Consider the following 12,437-nt stretch of genomic DNA (forward strand, 5'->3'; position numbering starts at 1 on the left):
GGCTTGCTGAAACGGCAGCGGCAACCGGGAGGGAGGCAGAGCGCGAGCAATAGCAAACGAATACTAAAACAAAACAAAAAAAAAAAAAAAGAAAGAAAAAAAAAGAAAAAGAAAGGAAGAAACCTCTCTTTTTCTCCCCCTTCCTCTTTTTTTTTTTTTAATTCTTGATTTTATTTGTAGCCACCTCGTCCTCAATGCCTCTCTGAGCAGCATCTAGCGAGCGAGCCGGAGAAGGCGAGACAGAGAGGCAAAAGAGAAGATGAGGATAATTTGCAGACAGCTTGTCTTGTTGTTTTCTGGCTTTTGGGGACTAGCAATGGGAGCCTTTCCTAGCAGTGTGCAAATAGGTAAGCGCTGCATTGGGCTGTGTGCGTGTGTCCAAGGGTTCCATCCTTTGCAAAGTGAGTTGGAAAGGAGGCTCTGAAGGCAGTTTGCAGATTTCTCCTCCACCGCTCATCCCATTTCCCTGCCTTCACGAAAAATCCGCATGTATTTGTGTATGTGTGCCTCTCTGTGTGTGTTTGTATACATCTATATGTGTGTGCGATCGCGTGCGGTAGGGAGGATGCTTGTCTTTCGCAGAACTCTTTCCAGCGCCGGGGTGTGTAGGATCGGTAGCGGAGGAAGGGGCTCGGGGCTGATGCCCCCGGGCTGCTTCAGCACCCGCTGGCACCCGCGCTTTTGCCTGGCTCCCGGAGGGATGGCGAGTTATGTGCACCGGAGGTTGCGGTAGCTGGCAGGGGTGGGGGGTAAAAGGCAACGCTGCCCTTCTTTCCCTTCTCATAGTTGGAAAGTTTAGGATTTTGTAGGTCTCCCCATGTATTCCATTTCCCATCACCTCCTTTCGGACGTGTTTCAGATGGGACGCAGCTATTTGAATTCTTTCCAGCTCAGCTCCATCACTGCATCATTTCTCGTGGACTTGTAAAGATGCTGCTAATAAGGCTGAGCTGCTCCCTGCCTGCACATGGCTGCAGAGGAGCAAAGTTCATTATATTCCTGTTCAGTGCAGATTATCCTACACTGAGTTGGTGTTTTCTTTTTTTTTAATCCAGAAAGCAGCGTTCCCCTTAATCAGCTCGCCACTTAATGTAAGAGGCTGTTGAGTAGCTGATTTACCAGTGTGTTCAGTATCGGGGAGATGGAGGCTAAACACTTTCAAAGGTCACTGTAATCATGACAGATCTGGGTATTTATGTATGAAAGGCTGGAAATTGAGAAGTCAGAAAAGAAGCATGAATGCATCAGGGAGGTTAAAATCGATTGATGACAGTGATTTAAAAGCAGCGGTTGTGATTACGAATATGATTAGTTCCTTATTCATTAAAGTCTTAGGACTTGCCTTACTGTGCAGCTTTGGGAGACACAGTTGCTTGGTGTTGCAAGATAGTAAGTAGCTTGCAAATAATTCACTCTGCATCCTTTGCTTTTTGCTTTTTTTCTGTTTTTTGTAGGTGGTCTCTTCATCAGGAACACAGATCAGGAATATACTGCTTTTCGATTAGCAATTTTTCTTCATAACACCAGCCCCAATGCATCTGAAGCACCTTTTAATTTGGTTCCTCATGTAGACAACATTGAAACAGCTAACAGCTTCGCTGTAACAAATGCCTGTAAGTAAACATGCCGTTGATCTGACCACCTTACAAGTAAATTGCACTGGAAATAACAGGAAACCACATTGTTGTCTTACATTGGTAATACATCAATAAGTCTGTCTTCAGTATAGATACCCTTTGCAGAAGAGCAAAAGGGGCAGCAATCCTTGTTAGTTTCTAACTGGAGCAAAATGCCCTCTCCTGCCTTCTGCTGACTAACCTGATGTGACATTTACTTTAGTGTTATTACTGTAGTTTCTTGCTTCCCGGTTTCTATGGAGATGAATTTTGTTGTTGTAAAGAAAAATTATGAATGTCTCAATCAGTCCGTAAACCCCACAGTTACTCTTGTTCGCTTTTGGGTATGGCGTGCCTTGCGTGTATTTGAAAATATACCATAATATTTGTGCTCACAAATTCTTTTCTAATGGCTGGAAAGGAGACAGGGAAGCAGTGGTGTGCAGGATAATATATCTGAGTTGGTTGATGCTGCAGTTGATCTGGTGATGTCACTTGAGGCAGCCCTGCTCTTATATTCTAGGTTGTAAATGTCTCTTATCATCTCGTAATGCATACATCCTGTGGATATGTCTCTATGCATCCATACATCGGTGCCAGATCACGTTAGTATCTGATCTACTTGATTTCACAGACCACCTCAACTGGAACAAATATTCTCTTCCTACTATATATATTTTATACACATACACCCGCACACACACAGATGCACATACACCGTGAGTGGAAAACAGAAAAAGAAATGCCCTTACCAAATGAGGTAACATTTACTCCTTCTTTTTTAGACAGAGTATAATTAGCTGAACTTCCTACATTTAGATCACCACAGGGTCTTTAGCCTTGGTTAAAACACATGCTGGATACTGCTTAATCTCTGAAAGCAGCAAAGCATTATTTTCATGTATGTATTTATCTTCATGTATGTCAGGCTTATAAAAAGGAATTCACTTTATTATGTAAAACAGTGGGATATAGTGTGGCAAAGCTGAAGACTAGTAGCATTACTACTTTGATGTCCGTATTTCAGGATTCTGTAGGTTTTCCTCTCTGGCCTTTAAGTTTTCCAGTCCCTCCTCTTCATTCAAGAGTGAATTGCCTCTGGAAGTAGATGCCCTAAGCAACATTGCTGAGCGAGTTTAAAATAGAAACATACTGGAGAAGGTCTTACTGTTCATCGTGCCTTTAAAATACGTACTATCTTTCTGTGCACTTTCTCACAACCATCTCTGTGGTACTTTTTAATATGTAAACATAAAATGTACTGTGCAGTTCTCATGTATAATTCATTGAATGATTGCTAAATTTATTTATACGAGTCTTTGGTACTCCAAGTTTTAGATGACCTTGCCACTTTATTTAACAGGGAAAGCTTTCTGAGCTGCCAAAATGGCTCCATTCATTTTATGCAGGAAAGATTGATGTCTCATTAAGTGTGAATTCTATATTAAGCAATGTATTAGTTGTGTTTAGCGTGAAAACCAATATCAAATTCCATAAGGAGACAACACTTCAGAAGGTGCTTTGAAACTGGAAGGAATCAGATCTGTGCAGGTGTAGTTCATTGAGAAGATATGACAATGCATGTCAACTTTTGCAGGCACTGATTATATATTCCATGAAGGCAAATGACATAGTAGCTTTTTTAAACTTCCGTTTTTAGTGAAAGAGGAGGGGACTAAAATTTTTGTATCTTGAAATCAGTAATTTTAGGTGAAGTCAATTATTTTAGATTCTGCCTACGCATCCATTTCTACCAAATAATTTCCGAGTCTATTGTTACTTTTTGGATTAAGGATATTGCACAGTATTTCTGTTCGAATGCTAGTGAATTAATTCTCATTTGCATAAATTTAAAATTGTCAAAAATTGAACCACTTCTTTGTGTAAGACTAACACCATAGATTCAAAAAGGGTTTGCCCAAAACTTTCCTCATTTAGACTATTCGCAGCAGATTCTTCTCTTTCATTCCAACCACCTTACGTTATGTTTACCTTGCATTGTTTTAACTGAGGAAAACCTGTCCCCTTATATTTACTGTCATTTATAGAAATAGTGATTCATAACCTGACCTTTTTTTTTTTTAACTGAACCCAGTTTCAGTTCCAAAGAGTTTAATGACTCAGAGATGATGAATCTGTACAGTATGGGGGGTGGCAGAGAAAGAAGTGGAAAGTAAATGTATATGTTTATGTGTGTGTATGCTCATATAATTCTGTACATGTCTGTATTAAATAGGCGTCATCCTACAGGCCTTATTTAGGTCTGTACTTCCCACTTAAACCAAAGGGTATTTTTGCATCGGTCCAAGTTTGTATTTATATCACATTTTGCAGTCTCGTGCCAATAATCTGACTGCTTCTTCTTTTTTTAAACATTTCAATACTGAATATTTTTTAAACAACAAATCTTCTCCTGATGATACGTAGGCAAACTGACTGACAACTGAATGAATATATCACATGTCCCTTAAGCTAAATATGAGCAGAATCCTGCAAAAATCAATTGTCTGATAGCTGGAGGACACCAGCTTCCATGTGATTGAATTTGCTGGCTTGACAGAGGCTTCTAAAGCGCAGATGTGTGAGATTTTCTAACCTAATTAAAGAACCCCCACCATCAGCTCTGAATTAAGTGATTTCATGGCAATATGAAATGATAACTCTTTGCTGAACCGCTGTGAAACAGCAGCTTTGGATCTTGCTATTTGTGTAGAAGTTACTCAGTACACACGTCCCCAAATATACAGTACAAAAGCCTTAGAGCTGCTGGACTGAAATGAATATTCATGTGAGCTCAAGCATAAAGCTCTGAGACATGACCAGTTACCTCTATTTCTGTTTCCATTTGCTGCAGTGGTTACTTGTGAAGATTCAGGGCCTGGCCCCTTGCATGTGTTAGGGACAGTCAACAGACTATTTCAAAGTATTATGGATGGCATGTTAGCAGGTAACTCACCGCAACATTGGAAACACTTGAATATTTTTTTCTTTTCACTAGATGAAAACATATAGCCAAATGGTCACCCAGGAGTACTTTTGGAACTGGAATGATTTTGTGTATTCAGTTTAATATCTGTCTTCTAATGGTTATCTTGCACATTTTTGTTTTCTTTAAACAGGCCCAGAGCATTAGTATTTTTGTTCTAAATCGAGAATGCGTATGAAACAGGTTGCTTAAGCAGATAGACTCTGTTGTAAGTTTGCAAATTGATCTGATTTATATCAGTTTGGAGGTAGTCTTCTTGCTTCCCCCTTCCCACTTGCGTGTTTTATTTAAACTCCGTTCATTTTTTTTGCACTACATACATTATTCAGAGAATCTCTCTTACTGACAGAGAGAGCTGAAATTATTGCAAAACATGAATAGTACAAGATTCTTACTCATCAGAACACAATACACCAGAGCTGAAACATTTGACTATTGGCATACATTGGTTTGCACATTATAAGCAGGAAATTTTGCTCATGATTGGAAATCTGATTTCGGATGTTGGAGCAATGCATTGGTTTTGGGAGAGGATTGTATATATTTATTCTTTATAATTTTCTCCACTCCATGCACCATCTATATTACATCAGTATATCTCAGCAACGCAGTCCACGTTAAATTTGCTTGCATACTTTTGAGAGGTAGCTCTGTAATTTTGCAAAGAACTATTTGCCTTCCAGCTCTTGTATTGTGGTTGAGAATTTTTCTGTTGAAGTTTCAAAAATCCTTAATGTATAACCAGTCTTGCAGTTCTTGCACAGGATTAGGCTCAATGGGGAAGAAAAGAGATCGATTCAAGTCTTTCATCAGTGTTTCGTACTGAAAGTAAAGCTTCTCCCTTTAAGTCTGTTTGACTTTATGTGTATTCTGGGATGACTATACTCCTAGTAAGTGTAATTTGGGGTAAATCAGACACTCCTCTTGTCTCATCTTTTGCACAATTCAATTTTTTCCAGATTTTAATGCCAGTAGATACAAAACCCCAAAAATACAACTTTGTTTATTATGTGCCACATGGATCAGAAGAAGAAAAGCCTACTGGAATTTAAAATTTTCTATCTTGGAATAACTTACCTCTTTTTCCAGAAGTTAGTCCCTTTGACTTTTATGCCCTCCGGACTAACAGGGGGTTGATGACCTTAAATTTGAGGGCCTGATTCTGCCTCATCAGCATGAATGCAGTTTCTGGGTGAGATCCACCGGGGTTGGAGGCAGTCCTGAGGACAGCCAAGAACCTCCCTCGTCACCCTGCCCTCTCTGTGGGTCTGCCTCTGGGCTTGTGCTTGCTAGTGAGGGGAGAGGCAAAGTCATTTTGGAGTTAATGCTTCTGCTGAGACATCCCAAAAGCTGAGGAAATAGACTCAAATGTAGTATTGCCTTTATATTGTGACTATGTGTCATTTTACTTACAGCGGTTTCAGTTTTGATTTGCTAAGCTGCATCATAATGGGACTTTCATTAAATTTGGTTATTAATTCTTCTTTATAACTGCAACTCAATTTAGCAACAGGAGTGTAACCTTAGTTTAATAATCAGTGTCATTTAAAACCATGGTGTTCTTTAGAAAGTAAGGTTTCATACAACTGAATTGTATTTTGCTATCAAGAGCAGCACAGTATTCCCAAGGATGCAGTTTGGAGTATATTGAGAGTTACCATAAAGGCGTACCATACGGCCAGGTTTGAACTACAAAAGCAAATAGTGTGCCAGTTGGCTAGAAAAATGGAACTGGATTAAATTGTACCCTTCTAAAATAGGATCGATTACAAAAGCCCATTTGAAGTGACTGTTTTGCTTTAATACATGGAGTTTATCTCAAGCTAGACCCCAATTATTGAAAACAATTTCTCTTAAAATTTCTATTATTAGCACTTGCTGATGGAATCAAAAAATATATGTGTACTTGGGTGTCATTTGCCATTAGAAGGATTCTGTATATTTTTAAGATATACGAAGATCCATATTCAATGAGTTTCACAGCTCTAAATGTGCTCTTTGTAAAATAGCTGTACAGCAGAGACAAAATCAACCATCAAAAGCTCCAGTCCATCAGAGTCTGGATTTCATTTTCAAGGTTATTGTTGGGAAAATAAATGATGGGCCTTTGCTGAAATAGTCAGATTTCTTCAGTGAAAATTCAGAACGTGCATTTCCCTGGCATGAAATAAGACTTCTGTCCTAGCATGTTACTGTAAACTCAAAAGCTTTATTATAAGCTACATACAGAAATAATTTAATCTTTATTTCAGAGGATTAATAACAAAGATTGTGTTCCTTCATTCCTCCTGCAGAAGCCAATGCAGTGCAGTACTTCTTGTGTAGGACAAAGCACTTTAACAAGTAAATTAAATTGATTAACTTCAGCTTTATCATTGTAATCTGAGTTTGTATGCTAGTCAAAATAGCTCATGCATTTCATTTTTAGGTCTTGATTGTTTTGAGACTTGCTTGTTCATGAGAGAGGAAGCCGTCTGCTTTGATTTCTTAACTGTTTTAGATCCTGCTATGAATTGTGCAAGTTCAGATTGTGAGCAGGTGAAGTTCTCTGGGTTTAAACATGTTGGAACAAATAATCTTTTCTCATAGATCTTAATCCTTAATATACAACTGATTTAAAGGGGATTAAATTTGTGCTACTGCAAAAGTGAAGAACGCTATATGATTGCACCAGTGTAATTAAAAGCAAAAATTCGCCTCCTCTCTGGATTTCCATTCCTCTGGGTAGTTGGCTTGAGGCAAAGATTTTGGACTAGCACAGCACAAAGTCCGCTCCTGCAACTATACCTGCATACCTATACCAAAGTTATGTGTTGGGACACAAAGTCAAACTGAACAATTTATTTCTGTAAAAATCAAGAATTTGTGAAAATAAATTTACTCAAGTGTACCTGATCACAGCGTCTTGTTTGGAAATTTTAGTGTTGCTTTAATTTAACCATTTTCTCAGAAGTTTTATTATCTTCCTCCATCTAGTTTTGGTTCTTATATAACTTTTTTTTTTTCATTTTTTTTTTTATTTTAAAGATCTTACTGGTTTCAGCAATGCTGGTATGGATTCAGTTTGTCAGTGCAGTTATGGGTTGAGTACTCTTAAAAATTCTGTATCAGTGATGTCTGTTTTCAGGCACCTAAGTTCAAACAGAGAGGTTGTCTTACATTTTGGCACTCAGAGACATTCTAGTATTTTCCAGAGTACTCAGCAGCACCTGTCTTCCCAATGGGAATTGCTTACTGCTGAGCACTTTGGAAAATGTGTCCTTATCTGTGTGGTAATGCATGGGTCAGCCGTTTTGCCTCAATAGTGTGACTTCCTTGTGAGGACTCTGTTTCTTCCCTGTTCTTTTCCCCGTAGTCCTGATGAAGCGTCTGCCTGACTTGTTCAAATAATTGCAGCTGTTTGTTGGTTTTCTGTTTCCTTATGGAAAGAAGATGGAACCAGAGTGTCACATACCCATCACCTTTGTCTTGGCAATGCAATGTAAAGACCCAGTCCATTCTTCCTCTTCACCAGGTTCCTCAGAAGCTGATTATATAGATGAGCTTTATGTTGGACTCAAGGGGGAATACCTGGATACTTACTAACAAGCTACTATTCATGCTGGGTTTTCGCCAGCTATGCTAACGTTAACAAATTCCAGTTCAAATACTGGCCCTTGTCCTGCAGTTCTTTCCCCAGGCAGTGCTGTCAGTGATTTAAATAGGGGTTCTACCTGAGCAGGGATTGCAGACTGGAACCCATTATAATGAAGGAATAGTAGGAATCAGGTTTTCTGCAAGATGAACATGTTCTCATTCTTTCGTCTCATAGCTTGATTTTTTAAAAGTATTAAATTGCTTAACTCCTGTTATTTTTGAATAAAATATATATCTAGAAATTGGACCCCTGGTACATAATTGCCTATTTTAAAAGAATGTCACTTGGGCTCCTGTTTTCTTGTATTCCACAGGCTATTTCGGTGTGTATTTCTATGCAACCATTGCTCATGAAAAATGCAGTCTTGTGCAGTACCTTTCCATATTCTAAAGTCATGGACAACATGAGCGTGACTGCAGGTTTTCCACTTAAATACAAATAGAGCACAAGAGAAACAAAAAGCACTTACACTTTTCACCAGCTCATTTATTAGATTCTTTGCGGGGAAAGGCTTTAAACACATGTTGAAAGACTGATATTAAAATGTATCAGCTTTTAACTATTCATACCAGTTCCTCTGTTTCTCATTTGCAGACCCTCTGTGAGGTAGATTCTGTGCCATTTCTGCATGCATGCTCTTCCAGTTGCTTTTATAGTGTATTTGCATAGTGGTCACTTAAACCCATAAACTTTGAACTTCATTTTTATTTGCACATCAGCTTTTCGTACAATTCAGGTCTGCCCAATGAATATCCATCAAATAGGTGTTTTAGGAAAGTTCACAGATAGTGAGAGTTAATTGCTGAAAAGAATTGAGACTTTTATGCTTTGTTTGCCTTGGTTTTCAAATAATTTTCTAAATGGATATGGAATTTACATTTTCACATTGTGGTACAAAAGGCAATGCATATGTTAGTATTAGAAATTATTATACAAAATAATTAGGAATTACTGTTCAAAATATTCTGGTTTTGTTAATTTCTTTCACAGTTATGTGTTATGCTTCATTTACTTTTGTAAAAGATTTCACTGATCTCACATGGCTTTTTTTTCGATGTCAGGGTCAGATCTGTTTCCTCAGTGGGTAAAATGATTCGTGTAATACATATTCAAGGTAGAGGCAGGGGAAAGAGAGGAAATTCTTGTAGAGCAAAGAGAGTACAAAGCATAGTGTATTATTGGTCTGACAAAACTTCCTGTTCTGCTTTAATATTCCTGATGTACAGTAGCAGTATGTCACACTACTAGGTAATGTGAGATATGGGTCTGGATGGTGCTGTCTTCAGGTCTGGAAAACATTATTGAGTATAAGTGAAAAAAACTTTATCAAGCACAGATACATTAATGTAAAATTCAGGAGTAAAAAGCCATAATATGAAAAAAAAAAAGCACATGTACATCAGTTCCCTTAGCCCTTTGTTTCCTCACCTAAGCTGATGGGGAAAAAAAAGGACAAGACTTTACAGACCCACAGTCTCAGCAGTCGTGTAGGACCTTGTATTAGGGATTTCCTCCAGGTTTTTTGTGAGGATCTTTCCTGGAGAGGCTTGCTAATAAAGGTCTCCAGGCTTGGTCATTTCCATCCGTTTAAACTGATAAGAGTGTTTAAGAATGGACTTTTCAAAACCACTGCAGCTGGGAGGATAATTTCCTTTGAAAATCAATATTCATGTGCTCTTGACTGACTCAGGAGTTTTTCTTATTTCTACTCCAAGTAGCAAGCACAAACCAGGTAAGAAGCTGGCTCTTGGGGCTGTTTGCACACCCCATTAACACTGTCTCTGTATCTAGCTGTTTGTGGGCCTCCAGTTGAGAGCTGGTCAGGGGTTTTTCTTTCTCAGGTCTTTTATTTTTTAAATCGGTATTCCTGTTCAGTGCTTCTTTTGGGTGATAAAAGCAGTGGGGTAATACTTTAAGTGATGATACATTATTATGTAGATAAGAATTGGAGTTGCTGTCTGGAGGCACAAGCAAATTTCAAAGGAAAAGAGCGTAAGAGGACATCGGTGTATTGTGAGGACATACATCTGCATCTCTTGCAGGATTACATATGCCCCATGAAAGTGTGTGGCTGGCAGGTCAGCAGTAGTGAGTGGCATGTGGAGGTGATCCAAGTTACGAGTCCTTACAGATGATACAGAAAAGATGTGAAAGCAGTCTGGGGGATGAAATGTTTTCTGATGGCTATGAGCATCAGTGCTTCAAAGAAGAAAAAGTAAAGAAGGTCACCAAAATAAATGGGAGAGTGGATAGCATGTAATAGTGTTCACAAATTACTGTGTTTTAAGGCTACATGGGACCATTTTGATCACCCAGCCTGACCAACGAGATGCTAGTCAACCAGCCTCAATTAATTTCTTTATCCAACCCATAATTCTTTTCTGGTTGGATACTGACCTTTTCCAAATAAATCCAGTGTAGAATTAAAGACTGAAAGAATCACAAGTAAATTGTCATGTCATCAACACATCATTTGGACATATCACCTACTGGCTTTATCTGAGTTGAATGTAGGAGTCATACAGAGTAGGCAAAAAAAAAAAAAAAATGTCTACTGCGTTTGTTGTTGGTCTTTAATTTAGACAGATACCATAATCAGCATGATTTGCATCCAGTCATCGCAGTTGTGTAGCTCCCAGTGCCCCCTGATGTTTGTTCTGGCTGGTTGATACCGTGTTTTGCCTGCGCAGAGGGGCAGTGGGGGACACTCTTAGTAGCAAGGCTTATGCCATGGCAAGACATGTAAGGACTTACTGGGGCCTTTTTCGAGTTCCATTGAAAAATACTTCCAGTGGCCACAGATGGTGTGTTTTTTCCTCTCCTAAGAAAGAACATCTCCTATCTCCTAACCCACAACAGGGAGTGTGGCTTGAAGCAGTAGTAATATAAGCATGGTAAATATATTCAAAGACCATTAAGAATGTTTTTGCAAACAAATGTACACTAATCCCCATTATTTGTATTCACAGGCTCCTCTACCTACAAATACAACTTAATGGTCATGTATGTTACACATATTTCACTTTCTGTGAGCCACAGAGGATGTGAATCTATTACTGCTTTCACCTGGAGGGTTTGGGCTGTTAGCTTAAGATACCAAGAGTTATGAATTTAGCTTTGGAAGTCCCTGGTTTCATCTGCTTTGTGTGTTGGAGGAGGTGGCATCCTGAACACAAACATGATGATGAATGAGATTTAATGCACAAGAATATTTGCAGAAAGCAAAAGCCTGAATGAAGGAATACAAGAAGTGCTCCCATAGCTGTCTTTGATGATCTGTTGCACTATTCTGAATAGCAAACGTATATGGAAAGAGGAAAAAAAGGACTAACTTTTTATTTCCTTATACCATAAGTCATTAAAACAGGGAGAAATAGTAACACGGGACCTCAGCAATTAATTATGTTATACTAATAGCTGTACTTGCAACGTCCTGTTTACTACCACTCCATCCATTAAATGGTTTGCTTAAATTATTTATTATACAGTTATTATTAAAATCAGCTGGAAAATGACAAGGTGTTCAGAAAAAGAACGATCACAGTTAATACAAATGCATGTGTGCAGCATATAGTTGGTGAGGTTCGGCCAGGCATTGCGTGCAATGATTTGGAGCCCAGGCAGGAGGTGGGTCTGTCCCGGTTCTTCAGGGACCCTCGCAGACTCAGAAGCGACAGATTGCCTTGAGTAAGGAGTTGAACGAGTTTGAGAGCTTGCGTCTGAAGATTTGTTCACCCTCCATTTACCCTCAGTTGGGTGGGAGAAAGGGTTCAAGATACAACGGGAGCCATGTATTTATGAAACAGCATTATTCAATGTTGGGGAAGGTTTCTGAAGGTGGAGGAAGGACTGACATGCAGTACTGCTCGCTGCATGGGGAATTCTCTGCTTCTGAAAACAGAGCAGGAAGGTGTGGCTGGTGCTTGTGAAGTAGGGATTATAGCTGGTGTGAGCTGACGTGGTTTGAAAAACTTTGAAGTGGACATGTGGTTGTGCTGATCTGAAAACTTAGTATGGAGGGGGAAGTAACGACTAGTCCACGTGTCCAGTGGAGTACAGCAGGAGTTAATAGACATAGAAGAGCATAAGACTAAAAAGTACTGTTCAAAGAGACAGAGGGAAAATTCTGTTCTCTGACATCAGCCATCCTCCTCTCCCTCCCTGCCTTTTATTGTTATGTGCCCCAGCTTTTCATGAC

General features: G+C 39.1%; 1 protein-coding gene across 3 annotated transcripts in view; it reads left to right on the forward strand.

The window, feature by feature from the left end:
* The first annotated feature begins 256 nt into the window (after positions 1-256).
* The window catches only part of GRIA4 (glutamate ionotropic receptor AMPA type subunit 4), a 242,445-nt gene continuing 230,264 nt past the window's right edge, over positions 257-12,437 (forward strand). For 2 of the 3 annotated variants that reach the window (XM_059819444.1, XM_059819456.1), the window contains exons 1-2: positions 260-347; positions 1,455-1,613. In XM_059819444.1, the coding sequence (XP_059675427.1) occupies positions 260-347; positions 1,455-1,613 (247 nt within the window). Of the gene's footprint in view, positions 348-1,454; positions 1,614-12,437 lie in introns of all 3 variants that reach the window. The other variant, XM_059819450.1, reaches the window with a different exon arrangement.

The sequence above is a fragment of the Gavia stellata genome, chromosome 1, assembly GCF_030936135.1.
Source record: "Gavia stellata isolate bGavSte3 chromosome 1, bGavSte3.hap2, whole genome shotgun sequence".
NCBI classification, from domain to species: domain Eukaryota; kingdom Metazoa; phylum Chordata; class Aves; order Gaviiformes; family Gaviidae; genus Gavia; species Gavia stellata.